This window comes from Rhinoraja longicauda, chromosome 3 (assembly GCF_053455715.1).
Source record: "Rhinoraja longicauda isolate Sanriku21f chromosome 3, sRhiLon1.1, whole genome shotgun sequence".
Taxonomy (NCBI): domain Eukaryota; kingdom Metazoa; phylum Chordata; class Chondrichthyes; order Rajiformes; family Arhynchobatidae; genus Rhinoraja; species Rhinoraja longicauda.
In genome coordinates, this window is record NC_135955.1 from 95,963,382 (window position 1) to 95,987,289 (window position 23,908).

The 23,908-nt window shown below is 47.2% G+C and overlaps 2 protein-coding genes across 4 annotated transcripts in view; one reads left to right on the forward strand and one right to left on the reverse strand.

Annotated features, from left to right (window-relative positions):
• The window catches only part of snx25 (sorting nexin 25), a 204,173-nt gene extending 187,661 nt beyond the window's left edge, over positions 1 to 16,512 (forward strand). Inside the window, exons 18-21 of one of the 2 annotated variants that reach the window (XM_078396686.1) lie at positions 3,475 to 3,541; positions 5,796 to 5,977; positions 8,669 to 8,769; positions 15,903 to 16,512. In XM_078396686.1, coding sequence (XP_078252812.1) covers positions 3,475 to 3,541; positions 5,796 to 5,977; positions 8,669 to 8,769; positions 15,903 to 15,998 — 446 coding nt within the window. In that variant the 3' untranslated portion in view covers positions 15,999 to 16,512. The remainder of the gene's footprint in view (positions 1 to 3,474; positions 3,542 to 5,795; positions 5,978 to 8,668; positions 8,770 to 15,902) is intronic. The other variant, XM_078396687.1, reaches the window with a different exon arrangement.
• lrp2bp (LRP2 binding protein) overlaps positions 15,494 to 23,908 on the reverse strand; it is a 59,427-nt gene continuing 51,012 nt past the window's right edge. The window contains exon 10 of one of the 2 annotated variants that reach the window (XM_078396689.1): positions 15,494 to 15,608. In XM_078396689.1, coding sequence (XP_078252815.1) covers positions 15,537 to 15,608 — 72 coding nt within the window. In that variant the 3' untranslated portion in view covers positions 15,494 to 15,536. Of the gene's footprint in view, positions 15,609 to 19,621; positions 21,701 to 23,908 lie in introns of those variants that run through there. The other variant, XM_078396690.1, reaches the window with a different exon arrangement.

Below are 23,908 nucleotides of genomic sequence, written 5' to 3' on the forward strand. Positions count from 1 at the left end.
CCCTGTACACTAGCGGCAATTTATAGGAGCCATTTAACCTACAAACAGGCACGTCTTTGGGATGTAGGAGGAAACCGGAGCACCCGGAGGAAACCCACGCCATCAAAGGGAGTACGTGAAAACTCCATACAGGCAGTACGTATGCAAGTGGAGAAAAGGAATAGGTGACGTTTTGGGTCGAGACCCTTCTTCAGACCTGGTCTTCTTAGGTCTTCTGAGGTGACTCGAAACATCCCCTATTCCTCTTCTCCACAGACGCTGTCTGACCCGCTGAGTAACTCCAGCTTTTTGTGGCTATCTCCTGTTTTTGAACTCCCTTGAAACGCATATCACAAGGAGAAGGTGCAAACTCCGTACAGGCAGCACCCGTAGTCAGGATGGAACCCGGGTCTCTGGCGCTGTGAGGCAGCAACTCTACCGCTGCGCCACCGTGCCAGCCTCTGGATTCTTTCAGCTTTATCTACCAACTCACGGAACATTGTTTACTTGTAAACTGCATCATCATTTTGAAGTTCTTGTTCATTTTATTGATTTTTTTTCGAGGCTGAGAGTGTTATTACAATAAATTGGGTGTGTAGATTTATTGCAAAACATTGGAAACAATTTACCACACAATAAACTACCACTTCTTGCCCCTGTGGTGACCTGTTTTCTTTGAACAAAGAATAGTTGATGTAAAATTGAAGTAAAAAATATGTTATATTCCTGATACATCGAGGACAATGTGATTTTCTGTGATATTCCCATGAAGAGCAATCACATCGCACACCCCCCATGTTTAAACCATCAAAGTATAAAAGAGTTTGAAGACTTGTGCTTTAAAAACAGACACGGTCAACATGATTTTGGTATTTTTAAAAGAAAAGACACAAAGCGCTGGAGTAACTCAGCGGGTCAGGTCGCATCTCTGGGGAACATGGGGGATGTGCGGCTCGGTGGCGCAGCGGTAGAGTTGCTGTCTTACGGCGCACAAGACCCGGGTTCGATCCTGACAAAGGGCGCTGTGACTGATTTTTTTTTTAGAGATACAGCGCGGAAACAGGCCCTTCGGCCCACCGGGTCCGCGCCGCCCAGCGATCCCCGCACACTAACACTATCCTACACACACTAGGGACCATTTTTACATTTTACCCAGTCAATTAACCTACAAACCTGCACGTCTTTGGAGTGTGGGAGGAAACCGAAGATCTCGGAGAAGACCCACGCAGGTCATGGGGAGAACGTACAAACTCCGTACAGACGGCGCCCGTAGTCAGGATCGAACCTGAGTCTCCGGCGCTGCATTCGCTGTAAGGCAGCAACTCTACCGCTGCGCCACCGTGCCGCCCAGTGTGCAGAGTTTGTACATTCTCCCCGTGGGTTTTCTCCGGGTGCTCCGGTTTCCTCCCACACTCCAAAGATGTACAGGTTTGTAGGTTAAATGGCTTCGGTAAAATAAAGTAACTTGTCCCCAGTGTGTGGGATAGTGCTAGCGTGCAAGAGATGCCTGATCCGCTGAGTTAATCCAGCACTTTGTCTTTTTTGTTGCAAACCAGCATCTGCAGTTCCTTATGTCTGTGTTTCTGTTGTTGGATTGGCTTTATTCCTGTTTTGTACAGGAGTTGTTTCATTTGTATTCTGGGAGAGAGTGCATCACCTTTACAAGGCCCTAGTGAGACCACACCTGGAGTACTGTGTGCAGTTGTACAGGGCCCTAGTGAGACCGCACCTGGAGTACTGTGTGCAGTTGTACAGGGCCCTAGTGAGACTGCACCTGGAGTACTGTGTGCAGTTGTACAGGGCCCTAGTGAGACTGCACCTGGAGTACTGTGTGCAGTTGTACAGGGCCCTAGTGAGACTGCACCTGGAGTACTGTGTGCAGTTGTACAGGGCCCTAGTGAGAACGCACCTGGAGTACTGTGTGCAGTTGTACAGGGCCCTAGTGAGACCGCACCTGGAGTACTGTGCAGTTGTACAGGGCCCTAGTGAGACCGCACCTGGAGTACTGTGTGCAGTTGTACAGGGCCCTAGTGAGACCGCACCTGGAGTACTGTGTGCAGTTTTGGTCTCCAAATTTGAGGAAGGATATTCTTGCTATTGAGGGCGTGCAGCGTAGGTTTACTAAGTTAATTCCCGGAATGGCGGGACTATCATATGTTGAAAGACTAGAGCGGCTAGGCTTGTATACACTGGAATTTAGAAGGATGAGAGGGGATCTTATCGAAACGTATAAGATTATTAAGGGGTTGGACACGTTAGAGGCAGGAAACATGTTCCCAATGTTGGGGGAGTCCAGAACAAGGAGCCACAGTTTAAGAATAAGGGGTAGGCCATTTAGAACGGAGATGAGGATAAACTTTTTCACCCAGAGAGTTGTGAATCTGTGGAATTCTCTGCCTCAGAAGGCAGTGGAGGCCAATTCTCTGAATGCATTCAAGAGAGAGTTAGAGCTCTTAAAGATAGCGGAGTCAGGGGGTATGGGGAGAAGGCAGGAACAGGGTACTGATTGTGGATGATCAGCCATGATCACATTGAATGGCGGTGCTGGCTCGAAGGGCCGAATGGCCTACTGTCTATTGTCATCAGTTGCAATATGTTAACCTGGTCAAAATTTGCTCCAATTTACTTGGAGAAGATAGCAAAAATTAGTATAGAAGTTGGGAGGATTGCATTTATATAAGAAGCTGGTGAGGCCACATTTAGAGTATTGTGTTCAGTTCTGGACACCGTGTTATCAAGTTGGAACGGGTGCAGAGAAGATTTACGAGGATGTTGCCAGGACTATAGGGTGTGAGCTACAGGGAGAGGTTGAGCAGGCTGGGACTTTATTCCTTGGAGCGCAGGAGGATGACGGGTAATCTTATAGAGGTGTACAAATTCATGAGAGGAATTGATCGGGTGGATGCGCAGAATGTCTTGCGTAGGGTAGGGGAATCGAAAACCAGGGGACATAAGTTTAAGGTGGTGAGGGAAAGATTTAATAGGAACCAGAGGGGTAACTTGATCACACAAAGGGTGGTGGGTATATGAAACGAGCTGCCGGAGGAATTCTGTGCCTCAGAAGGCAGTGGAGGCCAATTCTCTGAATGCATTCAAGAGAGATCTAGATAGAGCTCTTAAGGATAGCGGAGTCAGGGGGTATGGGGAGAAGGCAGGAACAGGGTACTGATTGAGAATGATCACATTGAATGGCGGTGCTGGCTCGAAGGGCTGAATGGCCTCCTCCTGCACCTATTGTCTATTGTCTATTGTCTAAGTAGTTGAGGCAGGGACTATCGCAACGTTTAAGAAACAGTTAGACAGGTACATGGACAGGACAAGTTTGGAGGGATATGGGCCAAACGCAGGCAGGTGGGACTTGTGTGGATGGGAAATGTTGGTCAGTGCGGGCGAGTTGGGCCGAAAGGCCGGTTTCACACTAAAATGTTTGACTCTAAAATACAATGTGATTTTAGTCTTTCTAGAAGTTTCATCTTATTCACCTCTGATTCACAGTGTTCAAATGGGTCAGGAAGACACTTATTGCTCTGGTGCAAGTCACATTCGGAAGGACGATCAATAAGTAAGTTGCTTTTCTACCCCCTCCTCCCCCTATTGTTCACCTGCAGTATATGACGTACAACTCCTTTATCCGTGAACAGCTTTTAGTGAATCAGAAATTTGCACAAAGTGGAAAAACGGAAAATATACCAAACCCTCAGCTGGGAAGACAGAACTGAGGAAGGGTTTCAAAACCGAGACGCTAACTGTTTAGAAAATAAAGTGCGGGGGGGGGGGTGGGAAACTCAGTGGGTCAGGCAGCATCTTTAGACTTTACTATAGAGATACAGCGTGGAAACAGGCCCTTCGGCCCAACGACCAGCTGTTACCCCGTATACTGGGGGCGATTTACATTTTTTTTCTTTTAATGAAGCCAATTAACCTAGCCTGCACACTAGTATTATCCTACACACTAGAAACAAATTATCACCTACAAATGTGCACACAGTCACGGGGAGAACGTACAAACTCCGTACAGGCAGCACCCATGGACAGGATTGAACCCGGGTCTCTGGCGCTGCGAGGCAGCAACTCTACCGCTGCACCACCGTTAAACGTTGTCATTGTCAGTCAGAGAGTGGTGAAGGTGTGGAATTCTCTGCCTCAGAAGGCAGTGGAGGCCAGTTCGTTGGATGCTTTCAAGAGAGAGCTGGATAGAGCTCTTAAGGATAGCGGAGTGAGGGGGTATGGGGAGAAGGCAGGAACGGGGTACTGATTGAGAGTGATCAGCCATGATCGCATTGAATGGCGGTGCTGGCTCGAAGGGCTGAATGGCCTACTCCTGCACCTATTGTCTATTGTCTATTGTCTATTGTAGTCGTATGTTACTGTGGCCGTATGGGTTTACACCGGATGCTCCAATTTCCTTCCACATCCCAAAGACGTGCGTGTTTGTGGATTAAGTAGGGAAGAGATTTGGTGGGAACCCGAAGGGTAACTTGGTATATTGGTGATGTCGGAGGAGGTAGCTGAGGCACAATAGACAATAGACAATAGGTGCATCCATAATCTTTCAAATTTTAATTATTTTCATCGGAGGAACACGCGCTGAGCTAGGAGGCACGATGCTGAGAACTGGCGGCGTTTATCTCCTGTTCGAGTTGCTGGTGATAACACGAATGAATGGCAGCTCAAAAATATTATTCAGACCCCTCACCATCAACATGAACCTCTGCGGGGGTTTGAATATCAAATCCCGGGTTTTGGAAAGGATATCGCATTGCTTTCTCATAGAGTCATCGAGTAAGGGGTAGGCCATTTAGAACGGAGATGAGGAAAAACTTTTTCAGTCAGAGAGTTGTGAATCTGTGGAATTCTCTGCCTCAGAAGGCAGTGGAGGCCAATTCTCTGAATGCATTCAAGAGAGAGCTAGAGAGAGCTGTTAAGGATAGCGGAGTCAGGGGGTATGGGGAGAAGGCAGGAACGGGGTACTGATTGAGAATGATCAGGCGTGATCACATTGAATGATGCTGGCTCGATGGGCCGAATGGCCTCCTGCACCTATTGTCTATTGTCTATTGTCATACAGTGCGGAAACACTGGGCTGAATGGCCTACTCCTGCACCGATGAGAGGAGATCTTATCGAAACGTATAAGATTATTAAGGGGTTGGACACGTTAGAGGCAGGAAACATGTTCCCAATGTTGGGGGAGTCCAGAACAAGGGGCCACAGTTTAAGAATAAGGGGTAAGCCATTTAGAACGGAGATGAGGAAAAACTTTTTCAGTCAGAGAGTTGTAAATCTGTGGAATTGTCTGCCTCAGAAGGCAGTGGAGGCCAATTCTCTGAATGAATTCAAGAGAGAGCTAGATAGAGCTCTTAAAGATAGCGGAGTCAGGGGGTATGGGGAGAAGGCAGGAACAGGGTACTGATTGAGAATGATCAGCCATGATCACATTGAATGGTGGTGCTGGCTCGAAGGGCCGAATGGCCTCCTCCTGCAGCTATTGTCTATTGTCTATCTCTGCCTCAAGGGTGTCAGGGGTTACGGGGAGGGGGCAGGAGAATGGGGTTGAGAGGGAGAGATAGATCAGCCATGATTGAATGGCGGCGTATCGATGCGCCGAATGGCCTCGTTCTGCTCCGAGAACTTCTGAACATGAAAGATATCGATTGACTTGGGCCCCACGGCTGTCCGTGGTAATGAATTCCACTGATTCACCACTTCCTGTCCCAGCTGTGTTCTTAAAATCACCCTGTTTTTAGACGCAGGCAGTTAATTGTTTGACCGTTAATTGTTTGACCGTCACAAGTTTATCGGTGCCATTTATTTCAGGCAAATTCGTGACACCATCAACTGGATGGTGAGTGAGCAGATGCTGGTTTGCTACATCAATGTCTTTCGAGATGCCTTCTGGCCCAATGGCAAATTAGCGCCCTCTACAGCTCCACGCACCGAGCAGCAACAGTTGGAGACAAAGCACAAAGCCCAACAGAAACTACTCGACAACATTCCAGGTATGGCACAGGACTAGCTGGCATTAACATTGGACTTTACTTTAGACCTTTACTAACAGGCCCTTCAGCCCACCGAGTCTGCAACGACCAGCGACCACTCTTTGCACTAAGGGCGGCAGAGTTGCTGCCTCACAGCGCCAGAGACCCTGGTTCCATCCTGACTACGTTCTCCCCGTGACCTGCGTGGGTTTTCTCCGGGTGCCTGACCCGCTGAGTTACTCCAGTAATTTGTGATACCTTCAGACAATGGACAATAGACAATAGGTGCAGGAGTAGGCCATTTGGCCCTTCGAGCCAGCACCGCCATTCAATGTGATCATGGCTGATCATTCTCAATCAGTACCCCGTTCCTGCCTTCTCCCCATACCCCCTGACACCGCTATCTTGAAGAGCTCTATCTGCTCCGGTTTCGTCCCACACTCCAAAGACCTACATGCTTGAAAGTTAATTGGCTTCGGCAAAATTGTCCCTAGGATAGCGCTCGTGTACGGGGACCGCTGGGCGGCACGGGCTTGGTGGGCCGCAGGATCTATTGTCCCTAGGATAGCGCTCGTATACGGGGACCGCTGGGAGGCGCGGGCTCGGTGGGCCGCAGGATCTATTGTCCCTAGGATAGCGCTCGTGTACGGGGACCGCTGGGCGGCACGGGCTTGGTGGGCCGCAGGATCTATTGTCCCTAGGATAGCGCTCGTGTACGGGGACCGCTGGGAGGCGCGGGCTCGGTGGGCCGCAGGATCTATTGTCCCTAGGATAGCGCTCGTGTACGGGGACCGCTGGGCAGCGCGGGCTCGGTGGGCCGCAGGATCTATATCCGCACTTTTTTGTTAAAGCAAAGTCAACTAGCACTGTCCTACCCACTAGGGACAATATCCAATTTAGATTTAGTTTAGTTTAGTTTAGTTTAGAGACACAGCGCGGAAAACAGGCCCTTCGGCCCACCGAGTCCGTGCCGACCTGCGATTCCCGCACCTGACACTATCCTACGCACACCAGGGACAAATTACAATTATACCGAAGCCAATTAACCTACAAACCTGTACGTCTTTGGAATGTGGGAGGAAACCGGAGCACCCGGAGAAAACTCACGCAGGTCACGGGGAGAACGGACAAACTCCGTACAGACGGCACCCGTAGTCGGGATCGAACCCGGTTCTCTGGCGCTGTGAGGCAGCAACTCTACCACTGCGCCACCGAGCCGATATATGAAATGTGAAAGCCGCTGATTTTAATCAGAACTACAAAACTATCCATAATAACCGGGTTTCTGATCAAATGTTCTAAGTGTAATATTCGTCCAGATAATCAAGGACGAGCAACGTTAGAGCAGAGTGGGGCAAATGAGTGTCACGTCCATTGTCAGCCTGCTACGTCACTGTGACTCTGACAGTCGTGACTCAAACAACAAACGCTGGACGTACTCGCTGGGTCAGGCAGCATCTGCGGAAGGATTCGACTGACCTAGATAGAGTGGATGTGGGGAAGATGTTTACGAGCTCTTAAAGATAGCGGAGTCAGGGGGTATGGGGAGAAGGCAGGAACGGGGTACTGATTGTGGATGATCAGCCATGATCACAGTGAATGGCGGTGCTGGCTCGAAGGGCCCAATGGCCTAGTCCTGCACCTATTGTCTATTGTTTACACTAGTGGGAGAGTCTAGGACCAGAGCCTCAGAATAAAAGTTTGTTCCTTTAGGAAGGAGATGAGGAGGAATTTCTTTAGTCAGAGGGTGGTGAATCTGTGGAATTCTTTGTCACAGAAGGCTGTGGTGGCCAAGTCAGTGGATATTTTTAAGGCAGAGATGGATAGATTCTTGATTAGTGCGGGTGTCAGGGGTTATGGGGAGAAGGCAGGAGAATGGGGTTAGGAGGGAGAGATAGATCAGCCATGATTGAATGGCAGAGTAGACTTGATGGGCCGAATGGCCTAATTCTGCTCCTAGAACTTGTGAAGATATGAAGCACATTTTGGGTTGGGTCCCTTCTGTCAGCTGATTGTAATAAATAAAAACGACCCTTGAAGCCTGAAGGAGGGTCCTGACCTGAAACGTCGCTTGTACATTCCTCCACAAATGCGGCCTGACCCGCTGAGTTCCTCCAGTCCTTTGTCTTTTGGTCAAGTTTCCAGCATCTGCAGTTTCTTGTGTCTACAATCATAACTTGGTTTGATTAGATCAGTTTAGACATACACTGATTGTGTTAGTGTGCGGGGATCGCTGGTCGGTACGGACTCGACGGGCTGAAGGGCCTGTTTCCGCGTTGTATCTCTAAATTAATCTAAACTAAATCTATATTCATACCGCTGGGGTGTGAGCTGCCCAAGCAAAATAAGTTGAGGCCAGTTCATTGGCTATATTTAAGAGGGAGTTAGATGTGGCCCTTGTGGCTAAAGGGATCAGGGGGTATGGAGAGAAGGCAGGTACGGGATACTGAGTTGGATGATCAGCCATGATCATATTGAATGGCGGTGCAGGCTCGAAGGGCCGAATGGCCTACTCCTGCACCTATTTTCTATGTTTCTATGAGGTGCTGTTCCTCCAATTTGCGCTGGGCCTCACTCTGACAGTGGGAGGAGGCCCAGGACAGAGAGGTCAGTGCGGGAGTGGGAGGGGGAGTCGAAGTGTTTTGCAACCGTCTGGGAGATGGCGTGCGCGGGCGAGGGGGGGCTGAGCTAACCTGTGCTCTGCTTTCCCAGATGCGCTGCAGAACCTGGTCGGCCAGCAGAACGCACGGCACGGCATCACCAAGGTCTTCAGCGCGCTCCAGGAAACCAGTGCCAACAAGCACCTGCTCTACGTGAGTATCCTCGGCAACGCCACATCCCGGCTGCTGTGGTCGGCTTATGAACGCGGGGGGAACCGGGACTGTCCGCCCGCCCGGCAGCTGGTGGATCTCCCTCGTCCTCTCTCCCGCCCACTTCCCGTCCAACACAATGTCCTTCCCTCAGCAAAGCCAGATCTACTCTACGGCAATCCCAATGGCGGCACGGCGACGCAGCGGTAGAGTCGCTGCCTCACAGCGCCGGAGACCCGCGTTCCATCCTGACTACGGGCGCTGTCTGTACGGAGTTTGTACGTTCTCCCCGTGACCTGCGTGGGTTTTCTCCTGGTACTCTGGCTTCCTCTCACCACTCCAATGACGTACAGGTTTGTAGGTTATTTGGCTTCGGTATAATTGTAAATTGGCCCTAGCGTGTGTAGGATAGTGCCAGTGCACGGGGATCGCTGGTCGGCGTAGACTCGGTCGTGAACGGCCTGTCATAGAGTCACACAGTGCAAATACAGGCCCTTAAAGGTGGAGCTCATTCCATACACCCGCCACCCTTTATGTAAAAAAGATAACACTCATGTTCCTATTAAATCTTCCCCCCCCCCCCCCCCACTTACATCAAGCCTTTGCCCTCTGGTTCTCAAATCCCCTACTCTGGACAAGAGACTCTTTGCAACTACACAATCTATTCCTCTCATGATTTTGTACACAAGTAGTACCGAGTCTAACTGAATAGTCACTTGCTGATTATGAACACCACAGGCATGCTCATTGCTAAAATGCTAAAAGCCTTAGGCTTTACTTTACACATGCAGACGCTGAAGTGACCTATAATGCATACCATGGGTCAACAGCTTAATTCAGGTGTAAGATACCCTTTTACATCTTCCTTTTGACGTATGCATTACGTAAGGCTTTGCTATCAAAGATGGTGCTGAAACTGTGTAGATTAGATATAACAAAATGTCACAATAAGAAACATTTTCGAATGCTATTTTAATTGAAATGTTAATAAAATGTGAATCATTGTGGGGAAATATGGTATTGATCATATCATAAGGCTGTATCATTTGTGTTCCGAAGGTAGGCACCAAATGCTGGAGTAACTCAGCGGGTCAGGCAGCATCTCTGGAGAGAAGGGATGGGTGACGTTTCGGGACGAGACCCTTCTTCAGACCCGAAACGTCACCCATTCCTTCTCGCCAGAGGCGCTGCCTGGCCCGCTGAGTCACGCCAGCATTTTGTGTCTAACTTTGGTGTAAACCAGCATCTGCAGTTCCTTCCTACACGAGTATCATTCGTGTTCAATCAGGCTACCATTCTCAATTGACCACACCAGTTTTTCTGTGTGTATGAGATCCTTCTGTTTCGTTTAGTTTAGAGATAGAGCGCGGAAACAGGCCCTTCGGCCCACCAGGTCCGCGCCGACCAGCGATCCCCGCACACTAACACTATCCTACACACACTAGAGACAATTTACAATTATACCAAGCCAATTAACACACAAACCTGTACGTCTTTGGAGTGTGGGTGGAAACGGGAGCTCCCAGGGAAAACCCACATGGTCACGTACAAAACTCCGTACAGACAGCACCTGTAGTCAGGATCGAACCTGGGACTCTGGCGCTGTGAGGCAGCAACTCTACCGCTGCACCACCCTGTTGCTCTGTTCTGTACTGTCAATTTGGGAATATGATAAAGTGGTGGCCAATTTTGAATGGGGTGAAATTGCCCTAAAATATTTAAACTCCTGTAAACTTAGAACTCTTCCGAATAATTTGTATTTCACCAATTCTTGCCTCTCTTGTTTAGTTTGGAGATACAAAGAGTTAGATAGAGCTCTAGGGGCTGGTGGAATCAAGGGATATGGGGAGAAGGCAGGCACGGGTTACTGATTGTGGATGATCAGCCATGATCACAATGAATGGCGGTCGGTGCTGGCTCGAAGGGCCAAATGGCCTCCTCTTGCACCTATTTTCTATGTTTCTATGTACGGAGTTTGTACGTTCTCCCCGTGATCTGCATGGGTTTTCTCCGAGATCTTCAGTTTCCTAACACGCTCCAAAGACGTACAGGTTTGTAGGTTAATTGGCTTGGTATAAATGTAAATTGCCTCTAGTGTGTGTAGGATTGTGTTAGTGTGCGGGTGATCGCTGGTCGGCATGGGCTCGGTGGGCTGAAGGGCCTGTTTCCGCGCTGTATCTCTAAACTAAACCATCTTCCTCACCAACACTTTGTTGCTTCTCAGCGCCTCCTTGTCATTTAATGTCAGATAAATGTGCACAGAGCGCCCTCTTCTGGGGCTTTGTATAACATCAGTGTCTCAGTCTGAAACATAGAAACATAGAAAATAGGTGCAGGAGTAGGCCATTCGGCCCTTCGAGCCTGCACTGCCATTCAATATGATCATGGCTGATCATCCAGCTCAGTAGCCTGTACCTGCCTTCTCTCCATACCCCCTGATCCCTTTAGCAAAAAGGGCCACATCTAACTCCCTCTTAAATATAGCCAATGAACTGGCCTCAACTACCTTCTGTGGCAGAGAATTCCACAGACTCACCACTCTCTGTGTGAAGAAATGTTTTCTCATCTCGGTCCTAAAAGACTTCCCCCTTATCCTTAAGCTGTGACCCCTGGTTCTGGACTCCCCCAACATCGGGAACAATCTTCCCGCATCTAGCCTCTCCAACCCCTTAAGAATTTTATATGTTTCTATAAGATCCCTCCTCAGTCTTCTAAATTCCAGCGAGTACAAGCCCAGTCTATCCAGTCTTCCTCATATGCAAGTCCCGCCATCCCAGGGATTAATCTGGTGAACCTTCTCTGTTCTCCCTCTAAGGCAAGAACGTCTTTCCTCAGGTTAGGAGACCAAAACTGCACACAATACTCCAGGTGCGGTCTCACCAAGGCCCTGTACAACTGCAGCAGAACCTCCCTGCTCCTAAACTCAAATCCTCTTGCTATGAATGCCAACATACCATTCGCTTTCTTCACTGCCTGCTGCACCTGCATGCTTGCTTTCAATGACTGGTGCACCATGACACCCAGGTCACGTTGCATCTCCCCTTCTCCCAATCGGTCACCATTCAGGTAATGCTCTGCTTTCCTGTTCTTGCCGCCAAAGTGGATAACCTCACAAGAAGGCTCTCTGAGACTTCGCCTGTCCACAGAACAGTACAGCACAGCACAGCACAGCACAGGAACAGGCCCTTTGGCCCACAATGATGGTGCTACACATGATGCCCAGTTAAACCGTTCTCATCTGCCTTATTATCTGAATGGTGGCCGATTAGGAAAAGGGGAGATGCAACGAGACCTGAGTGTCGTGGTACACCAGTCATTGAAAGTAGGCATGCAGGTGCAGCAGGCAGTGAAGAAAGCGAATGGTATGTTGGCATTCATAGCGAGGGGATTTGAGTATAGGAGCAGGGAGGTTCTGCTGCAGTTGTACAGGGCATTGGTGAGACCGCACCTGGAGTATTGCGTACAGTTTTGGTCTCCTAATCTGAGGAGAGACATTCTAGCCATAGAGGGAGTTCAGAGAAGGTTCACCAGATTGATTCCTGGGATGGCAGGACTTTCATATGAAGAAAGACTGGATCGACTCGGCTTGTACTCGCTGGAATTTAGAAGATTGAGGGGGGATCTTATAGAAACTTACAAAATTCTTAAGGGGTTGGACAGGCTAGATGCAGGAAGATTGTTCCCGATGTTGGGGAAGTCCAGAACAAGGGGTCACAGTTTAAGGATAAGGGGGAAGTCTTTTAGGACCGAGATGAGAAAGTTTTTTTTCACACAGAGAGTGGTGAATCTGTGGAATTCTCTGCCACAGAGGGTAGTTGAGGCCAGTTCATTGGCTATATTTAAGAGGGAGTTAGATGTGGCCCTTGTGGCTAAAGGGATCAGGGGGTATGGAGAGAAGGTCAGGTACGGGATATTGAGTTGGATGATCAGCCATGATCATATTGAATGGCGGTGCAGGCTCGAAGGGCCGAATGGCCTACTCCTGCACCTATTTTCTATGTTTCGATGTTTCTGTGCATGCACGTGATCCGTACTCCTCCATTCCCTGCATATCCATCTGTCTGTCTAAAAGCCTCTTAAATGCCTCTACCGTATCCGTCTCCTTTTGTTGTTTTTTTTGTTTTTTGTTTTGTGTTGGTTTTTGATTGTGTGTGAAATTGCTTATTTTTATTGCTCTTATCGTTGGACTGTGGGTAACAGAATTTCGTCCAAAATACTTTTTTTTTTGGATGACAATAAAGCTATTCTGATTCTGATTCTGATTCTGATTCTGCCTCCACCCCTGGCAGCTCGTTCCAGGCCCCCACTACCCTCTGTGATCATGGCTGATCGTTCTGGACTTCCCCCAACATTGGGAACATGTTTCCTGCCTCTAACGTGTCCAACCCCTTAATAATCGTATACGTTTCGATAAGAGGGTTAATTCCCGGAATGGCGGGACTGTCATATGTTGAAAGACTGGAGCGACTAGGCTTGTATACACTGGAATTTAGAAGGATGAGAGGAGATCTTATCGAAACGTATACGATTATTAAGGGGTTGGACACGTTAGAGGCAGGAAACATGTTCCCAATGTTGGGGGAGTTCAGAACGATCAGCCATGATCACATTGAATGGCGGTGCTGGCTCAAAGGGCTGAATGGCCTCCTCCTGCACCTATTGTCTATTGGATGATCTGAATGTCTGCCCAAACCTATCCCTGTGCTCCAGGGATGTTGCCAGACCCGCTGAGATACACTCCAAAGACGGACAGGTTTGTAGGTTAATTGGCTTGGTAAATGTAAAAATTGTCCCTAATGGGTGTAGGATAGTGTTATATCGTCGGTTATATCGGGGATCGCTGGTCGGCGCCGACCCGGTGGGCCAAAGGGCCTGTTTCCGCGCTGTATCTCTAAACTAAACTAAACTCCAACACTTTGTACATTTATCTGTCTCTGTGCACTAGTTTATCAGAACAGTGCTCTCCAAGGGCAATCTTTAGTGATATACAGACTTTATACAGACGGAAGCAGGCTATTCAGTCCGCGCCAATCTCAATTTCTGAATGCATTCTAGAGAGAGTTAGATAGAGCTCTTAAGGATAGCGGAGTCAGGGGGTATGGGGAGAAGACAGGAACGGGGTACTGATTGAGAATGATCAGCCATGATCACATTGAATGGCGGTGCTGGCTCGAAGGGCCGAATGGCCTCCTCCTGCACCTATTGTCTATTGCCAACCATCGATCACCTGTACACCAGCACTGGGGACAATTTACAATTTTACCAAGCCAATTAACCTACTAACCTGTGTAGGAAGGAACTGCAGATGCTGGTTTAAAACAAAGGTATACACAAAAGCTGGAATAAGGCAGCATCTCTGGAGGGAAGGAATGGGTGGCGTTTCGGGTCGAGACCCTTCTTCAGACCGAGAGTCAGAGGAAAGGGAAACGAGAGATATAGACGATGATGTAAAGAGATAAAGAACAACGAATGAAAGATATGTAATAGAGTAGCAGTAGGAATCACGGAGGGGGTGCAGTGAGAGGGTGTTGCAGAAATCTCGTCGGAGAGAGGAGAACTTCAAAGTCGGCATACCTTGAGGAGATTTCACCATGGAGCAGGTGAAACATGCAGGAAGAAACTGCAACCTATAAACCTGTTCATTTCTGGAGTGTGGGAGGAAACCGGAGCACCCGGAGAAAAGCCCCGCAGGTCATGGGGAGAACGTACAAACTCCGTCCAGTCAGCACCCCATGTCAGGATTGAACACGAGTCTCTGGTGCTATTTTGGATTCAGTTTTAGCAAATGGATTCTGACAAGCAGGATGTTTAGATTTAAAGTTACTGTTGTCATGTGCACTGAGGAAGTGAAAATCTTTTGTTTTGCATGCCATGCAATGAAATCTGATAATACCACTCATAAATACAATCAAGCCGACCTCAGGTACAACAGGTAGAGTAAAGGGGAAGATAGAGAGTTCAGAATATAGAAACAGAACAGAAAAACAAATAGGTGTAGGAGTCGGCCATTTGGCCCTTCGAGCCAGCACCGCCATTCATTGTGATCATGGCTGATCATCTATCAGTACCCCGTTCCGGCTTTTTCCACATATCCCTTGATTCCTTTAGCCCTAAGAGCTCCATCTAACTCTCTCGTGAAAACATCCAGTGAATTGGCCTCCACTGCCTTTTGTGGCAGATAATTCCACAGATTTTCAACTCTCTGGGTGATAAAGCTCTCAGTATTGCAATGTAGTTTATGGTGGATCTTTATGTTAAATTTTTATTTTATGTGGCTGTGTGTCTTGTTGCTTTTTACTTAGTTTGGCTGTATGGTAACTCAAATTTCACTGTACCTTAATTGGTACATGTGACAATTGAATCTTGAATCTTGTAGCTGTTCCAAAGACTAAGCCGGCAGTGAGGTAGGTTTCCAATGGGGAATGCTTTTCACTGTACCTCAGAATCAGAATTAGAATCAGAATTACCTTTATTGCCATCCAAAAAAAACAAGTATTTTGCAACGAGATTTCATCACCCACAGTCCAACAATAAGAGCAATAAAAATAAGCAATTATACACACAATCACAAACCAACACAAAAAAAAAAAAAAGAAACATCCATCACAGTGAGTCTCCTCCAGTCACCTCCTCACTGTGATGGAAGGCCAGAATGTCTTTTTCTCTTCCCCTGCCGTCTTCTCCCGCGGTCAGGCTGTTGAAGTTGCCACGTTGGAGCGGTCGTGGCTCTCGACATTGAAGCCCCCGCCGGGCAGAGAAAATCCCGCGGCCTATTCCAGGCTGTGCCGGACGGTGAAAGGTCCGCAGCAGGCCGACCCAAGTGCTCGTGACAATAAACTACACTAGAGATTGTATAAGAAAATAACTGCAGATGCTGGTACAAATCGAAGGTATTTATTCACAAAATACTAGAGTAACTCAGCAGATCAGGCAGCATCTCAGGAGAGAAGGAATGGGTGACGTTTCGGGTCGAGACCCTTCTTCAGTCTGAAGAAGGGTCTCGCCCCGAAACGTCACCCATTCCTTCTCTTCTGGGATGCTGCCTGACCTGCTGAGTTACTCCAGCATTTTGTGAATAAACTACACTAGAGATTGTGACGCACTTTCAGTTCCTCCCCTTCCCTCTTCTCTTTCAGACGCTGATGGAGTTGTTGCTGATCGAGTTATGCCCAGAACTGCGGATTCATTTGGATGAGCTGAAAGTCTCCCCGAACCTATCCAGCACTTCGTGAAGGAGTAAAATAATTATCGAAAGGGGACCCTGTTTTCCTTTTTAAAAATTGAAATGCAAACTGCGGACTTTTGTTCCCCAGAGGTGACAGTGCTGGGATATTTTGCTGTTTGTTGTTTCTCCACACACCACAGATGTAGCACTACGTGAATGAATTTTGTTTCAACATTACTGAATCAATGCATAAAAGCTATTTTTTCTTCCCACCTTTTCAAGCTGAACCCCCGGTAGTTTTCTTTCTGAAGTTCAGATGCCAGTAATTAATGTTGTGAGAAACTGAATAAATATTTTTTAAGACGACCTTTGAGGACTGCTTTATTTTTGCTGGTGGTGCTGAAATGTGCTGTAGAAGTTGCAAACTCCACACGAAACAATTCTGAACATTCCTTGTCTGTGACCATTGTCGCTGTGTGCAATATGTAGATCAATGTGAATATTTTACTGTTAAATAGAGCTAGATTTTATTTTTACCAAAGATTTCAATGGTGTAGATGATTTATAAGCAATAAATTATGAAAAATAACCAAACGTTCATTGCAACCGTCCTTTCTGTTGTGGAAAATGTGTAACGTGTGATTTATAATTTGGGTTTGGGATTTCTTGTTTCGTTCTTGTCTGTGGGCATGTTTCAATGGCGGTCGATGCCCCATTTTCCTTAAAATGGAGGCTGGTGGGGAAAATCAATAGACAATAGAATATAGGTGCAGGAGGAGGCCATTCGGCCCTTCGAGCCAGCACCGTCATTCAATGTGATCATGGCTGATCATTCTCAATCTGTACCCCGTTCCTGCCTTCTCCCCATACCCCCTGACTCCGCTATCCTTAAGAGCTCTATCCAGCTCTCTCTTGAATGCATTCAGAGAATTGGCCTCCACTGCCTTCTGAGGCAGAGAATTCCACAGATTCACAACTCTCTGACTGAAAAAGTTTTTCCTCATCTCAGTTCTAAATGGCCTGCCCCTTATTCTTAAACTGTGGCCCCTTGGCTACAGATCCCTGTAGCTCACACCCTATAGTCCTGGCAACATCCTCGTAAATCTTCTCTGCACCCGTTCCAGCTTGATAACATGTTTCCTAAAACACAGTGTCCAGAACTGAACACAATACTCTAAATGTGGCCTCACCAGCTTCTTATATAAATGCAATCCTCCCAACTTCTATACTAATTTTTGCTATCTTCTCCAAGTAAATTGGAGCAAATTTTGACCAGGTTAAAATATTGCAACTGATGACAATAGACAGTAGGCCATTCGGCCCTTCGAGCCAGCACCGCAATTCAATGTGATCATGGCTGATCATTCTCAATCAGTACCCCGTTCCTGCCTTCTCCCCATACCCCCTGACTCCGCTATCCTTAAGAGCTCTATCCAGCTCTCTCTTGAATGCATTCAGAGAATTGGCCTCCACTGCCTTCTGAGGCAGAGAATTCCACAGATTCACAACTCTCTGACTGAAAAAGTTTTTCCTCATCTCAGTTCTAAATGGCCTACCCCTTATTCTTAAACTGTGGCCCCTTGTTCTGGACTCCCCCAACATTGGGAACATGTTTCCTGCCTCTAACGTGTCCAACCCCCTAATAATCTTATACGTTTCAATAAGATCTCCTCTCATCCTTCTAAATTCCAGTGTATACAAGCCTAGTCGCTCCAGTCTTTCAACATATGATAGTCCCGCCATTCCGGGAATTAACCTAGTAAACCTACGCTGCACGCCCTCAATAGCAAGAATATCCTTCCTCAAATTTGGAGACCAAAACTGCACACAGTACTCCAGGTGCGGTCTCACTAGGGCCCTGTACAACTACAGAAGGACCTCTTTGCTCCTATACTCAACTCCTCTTGTTATGAAGGCCAACATTCCATTGGCTTTCTTCACTGCCTGCTGTACCTGCATGCTTCCTTTCAGTGACTGAAATCGTGCAAGAGAGTGACGCGGGATGGTCTTTATATAGTATATAGAACCGTTCTATATCCACAGGGACAGGCTCTTTGGCCCACTATGTCCATGCCAAATATTACCAAGTTAAACTAATCTCCACCTGTACATAATCTATATCCCCTCCATTCCCTGCATATCTATTTTCATAATTTACTTTAGAGATACAGTGTAGAAACAGGCCCTTCATCTCCCCCCCACCCCCGAGTCCACGCTGACCACATTAACACTATCCTAAACACCAGGGACAATTTACAAATTTACCAAAACCAAATAACCTACAAAGCTGTACATCTTCGGGGTGCGGGAGGAGACTGGAGCACCCGGAGAAAACCCACGCAGGAGTTTAGAAGGATGAGAGGGGATCTTATAGAAACATATAACATTATAAAAGGACTGGACAAGCTAGATGCAGGAACAATGTTCCCAATGTTGGGCGAGTCCAGAACCAGAGGCCAAATAGTCTAAGAATAAAGGGGAGGCCATTTAAAACTGAGATGAGAAAGAAAAAAAAATCACCCAGAGAGTTGTGAAATTTGTGGAATTCTCTGCCACAGAAGGCAGCGGAGGCCAATTCACTGAATGAATTTAAAAGAGAGTTAGATAGAGCTCTAGGGGCTAGCGGAATCAAGGGGTATGGGGAGAAGGCAGGCACGGGTTACTGATTGTGGATGATCAGTCATGATCACAATGAATGGCGGTGCAGGCTTGAAGGGCCAAATGGCCTCCTCCTGCACCTATTTTCTATGTCTATATTTCTAAAACTTGCCCCAGGCATCTCCTTTAAACTTTGCCCCTCTCACTTTAAAGCTATGCCTCTAATAGCTTAGATTTCTCCATCCTGGAAAAAAGGATCTGCCTACCCTTTCTATGCCTCTCATAATTTTACTTCTCTACCTCTGTGTCAGATCTCCCCTCAACCTCAGGTGTTGTGGAGAAAGCAATCCAAGTCTGTCCAACCTCTCCCTGTAGGTGATATACCCCCGTAATCCAGGCATCATTCTGTTCCAATGCTTCTGCACCCTTCCCAAAAGCCTCGACACCCTTCATGTATTGGGGTGAATACATGAAGGGTGTATTCCCTTCTGCATGCAACTGCAATGCAACGCAGGTGCTCCCCCGGCTCACGATGTTGCGATGGTTCGACTTTGCGATGGTGCAAACGGCAGCGACCCGCAACCCCACGTGATCGCGCGTATTACAACGCATTTCGACTGACAACACTTTCGGTTTCCGATGGGTTTCTCGGCCATTGGAAGCTGAGGAGCACCTGTACGCCAAGCAAAGATACTAGAGGAACAAGATGGACCACTCAGTTGAAATCGCCTATACTGAAGTGGTGTACGCAAAGGAGCGTGTCGTCCGCCATTTTAATAGGCAAAACCCACCGTTCACTCTGCCTCTCAGTGTTTTGGGGGAACAGTATGTGTGATGATACCATAAAAATGCAGAAAATATCTCATCTTATCAATTCACAGCTTTTTGTTATTTTTCTTTTTAAATGTTTCTGCAAGTTTCTGCCTACTAAAATGGAGCCGTGACGCACTACGGCTTTTAGGGTCGAGTGGTCTATCTAGTATCTTTGACTCCAAGTTCTTTCTGTGATTTGCATTTGTGATAGTGCTGTCAACTAAACACCACGTGCAGACAGAGGGGGTTGTTTTCACTTTTGATTTATTCACACCCCACACAGCACTTGGGGTAAACCGCACCCCTGATGCTAGTTTCTGTCGATCAACATCAAACCCACAGACCCAACCTTCGTCTTTTAACAAAAGTACTTCAATATATTTTTTTTGTTCCATTTGTCAGAAAACATATCAAACAAGAATTCATCTTATCCACAGGGTGATGGGAGAACCTGAATTTATGGCGACATTTTACCTATTGCACAGGACGAAGAAGAGTGTTTCGAGGCAAGGTGGCAGAAGCTGCAGTGTGGACCAAGGAGCTGCAGTGTGGACCAAGCATCTTCTGCACTGCTTTAAATAGCTTTGCAATTGTTCATCACGCTCCTGAATTGCCTGGGGATTCTGTTCTGATTCACACATTTGGTCAACTCCACCGCTAGGCTCCTTGCCAACTGCCTCGCCAGAAGTCCCTTTGGGCAACATGTGCTCAAAAGACCTCAAAGCTCAACGTATTGAAGGACAATTTTAAAACAATACACAGAAGATAATTTAAAATGGCAATTTTTTTTTTCTCCCTTCAGCTCTCAATGACACAGATGGGTTAAGTTCAAAATGACTCCCGTCTGGTAATTGAGAGTTGAAGATTGATTTGTCAGGGAGCAATGTCGCCTGGCCTGGAAAGTGGGAACAACGACAGGAGATCATGCGAGCCAGCAGACTGGGACCGTTTAATACCACAGTAGAAATGACTTTGGTAGTTTGGCGATGAGGTCCATTCTAGATTGGGGTTCGGGTTGAAAGGAGGTCCAGGCATGGACGATGGTCAAGCTAAGCTCAGCTCAGTGCTCCCCCCCATGTGGCAAGGCAGTATTGCTGCAGATATCACATGATCTTCCGCATTGTCTCCCAAGTTTACATACTCCCTAAATACAAGGCTCAGTGTCTTACTCTTCCAAAAATCCCTAAGTAAATTTAATAAAAATGTATTCCCATTTTGCACACTACTCACGGAACGCAGTTAGTTTCTCAGACTTGTGCAGAGTCTGACATTTGCTCTTGCTTTTTCTTTTCTCCCTCGTATCCACCATGTCTGAGGACTTGGGAATATCCATCCCCAAGTGCCTCTCTTCTTCTGAAGACGATCGCTTTAGCTCAGAACCATGGAGACGTCTCCGACGCAAACAAATACTGGGGACACTCGGCGAGTCAGGGTGGATATGGGGGACAAAAGAAATGAAGTCAACGTTCCAAGCCAATGACTTTTCATCAGGCCATTTAACCCACTGGCCCTCAGAGCATTCTCAAGGATCACATTCCCCCACCTAGTTCGCTGTTCCCTATTCTCTCTCATCAATTGCCCATCAACTCCAACCTGTTTCTCCTACCACCCCCACTACCAAGGGCAATTTACAGTCACCAATTAATTCACCTAGCACGGTGGAAAGGTGGGAGGAAACTGGAGCACCTACGCGAAACCGAAGCACGCGCGTGAAGAGTGTGCAAATTACACGCACACACACGGACCTCTCTGTGGCGGTTTGCCTGCGTTTCCTGCCATTACTGCAGGTTTTTACATGTGCACCATTTTGCTTCGGTGTATCTTACCATTTCCTTTGATTCGGTTCGTCATTCTGTGACCCCCCGTCTCTGAAATGGTTCGAGATACTTTTCCAAAGTGAAGCCATTGTTCGGGTCACATGAAAAATCTTTGTCAGCAAAAAAAGGTCACAAGAGCACCAGCTCAAAACAAAAAAATACGGTATTGGAGGATGATTAAAAATATATATACATCTATGGCAGATACCTCGTGGGATCTAAATGTGCACCGGCTCAGTTTGGAATGGCTCAGGTAGATAATGTCCAAACTTATTCTCAAGTACATAGGAGTTGAAGAATCTTTGCTTTACGGGAGTTACAAGCCACTTTTACTCTTGACTTAATGGTACCTCTTCAATAGTCCACTTCCAAAATGGTGCGGTATTAATCACAGGATGAAAAGCTTCACCTAACTGCCCAAACATTAACCCACAGAAGCAGAGTCTATTTGAGGTTTCTTCACAGCGGCTTCTTCCTAAATCCTTTCCATTATCACTTGAAAATGTAAGTCAGACGCTATATCCCGATCCATGTTAATTGCCTTGAATTAAAGAAAAATAAGTTATTGAGTCGTACATCACGGAAACAGGCCTTTTGGCCAAACTTGGCCGTAGTAACCAAGATGCCCCCTCTAAGCTAGTCCAATTTATTTGCATTTGGACCAAACCTTTCCTATTCATGTACCTGTCCATATTCTCGGTTACGTCATAGAGTGTTACAGTGTGGAAACAGGCCCTTTGACCCAACTCGCCCACACCGGCCAACATGTCCCACCTACACTAGTCCCACCTGCCTGCGTTTGACCCATATTTCCTCCAAACTTATTCCCATCCATTTACCTGTCTAAATGTTTCTTAAATGTTGTGATATGTTGTTATGGAACGAACTGCCTCAACTACCCCCTCTGGCAGTTCGTTCCATACACCCACCACCCTTTGTGTGAAAAGGTTACACCCTCAGATTTCTATTAAATTTTTCTCCCCCTCACCTTAAACCTTTGTCCCCTGATTCTCGATTCTCCAAATTCTGGGCAAGAGACCCCGTGCGTCTACCCAAACTATTCCTCTCATGACGATGTATTGTCTCCTTTCACCATGCAGGATAATGCATGACAATGAATGTAGCTCTGCCAGTTCCGTCCTCATTCCACGAACGCTCATAAGTGATAGGAGCAGAACTAGGCCATTCGGCCCATCAAGTCTACTCAGCCATTTAATCATGGCTGATGTGTATCTCCTTCTCAGCCCCATTTTCCTGCCTTCGCCCCATAACACCTGACACCCTTACTAGTCAAACCCAGACCAATCTATTTTGCGTTCAGCTGAAATGTTGAGACACTAACATGTCCAATTCCAAAAGAATTGAAGCAGACTTGATGGAATTGTGCACAATAGAGTAAGTTAGAACATATAACAGTACAGCACAGGAACAGGCTCTTCGGCCCACAGTGTCCATGCTGAACATGATGCCAGTTTAAATTAAACTTACTCTGCTGGCACATAATCAAAATTCCTCCAGTCCCTGCATTTTGGGCACCGTATCTGAGGAAGGATGTGTTGGCTCTGGAGAGGGTCCAGAGGAGGTTTACAAGAATGATCCCAGGAATGAGTAGGTTAACCTACGATGAGCGTTTGTCGGCACTGGGCACGTACTCGCTGGAGTTTAGAAGGATGAGTGGGGGGGGGTGGGGGACCTCATTGAAACGTACCGAATAGTGAAAGGCTTGGATGGAGCGGATGTGGAGAGGATATTTCCACCACTGGGAGAGTCTAGGACTAGAGGTCATAGCCTCAGAATTAAAGGATGTTCTTTTAGGAAGATGAGGTAAAATTTCTTGGTCAGGGGGTGGTGAATCTGTGGAATTCTTTGCCAAAGAAGGCTACAGAGGCCAAGTCTGGATATTTTTAAAGCAGAGATAGATCGATTCTTGATTAGTACAGGTGTCAGAGCTTATGGGGAGAAGGCCGGAGAATGGGGTTAGAAGGGAGAGATAGATCAGCCATGATTGAATGGCGGAGTAGACTTGAAGGGCTGAATGGCCTAATTCTACTCCTGTTCCTTATGACATATCCATGCCCCTATCCAAAAGTCTTTTAAATGCCATTATCATGTTTGACTCCACAGCCACCACCTCTGGCACCATGTTCCAGACATCCACTAACCCCTGGGTAAGAAAAAAAATCTTGCCTGGTACATCTATATACTAAAACCCTCGTTTGTTATCTTGTTTGTGACTGAACTTCAGCCAAAACGGTGCATGATAGCGCGACAATTTTAGGCCCACCTTACTCACCATTGTCACCTCATCGCCAAACTACCAGTCATTAAGTTATTCACATTTTAAAGTTTAAAAGGAGGGGAGGGGGAGGGGAGCAGGGAGGAAGGAGGGAGGGAGGGGGGAAGGGGGAGTGGGAGGAAGGGAGAGGGGAGGGGGGGGTTGAGGAGAGAGTGGAGAGGACAGGGTGCTGCACCAATGCAGGAGAGGTTTGGGCCCAACGGGTCCACTTGGTCTAGTTTCCTTTAAACTTTGCTTCTCTCACCTCGAAGCTAAGCCCTCTAGTCTTTGACACTTGCACTTCGGGGAAAAAGGGTTCTGACTGTCTACCTTAACTATGCCTCTTAAAATTTGATATATCAGATCACCCCTCAGCCTGCAACACTCCAGAGAAAACAATCCGAGTTTGTCCACCCTCTCCTTATAGCTAATATCCTCTAATCTAGTCACAGGGAGAACATACAAGTAAGAATA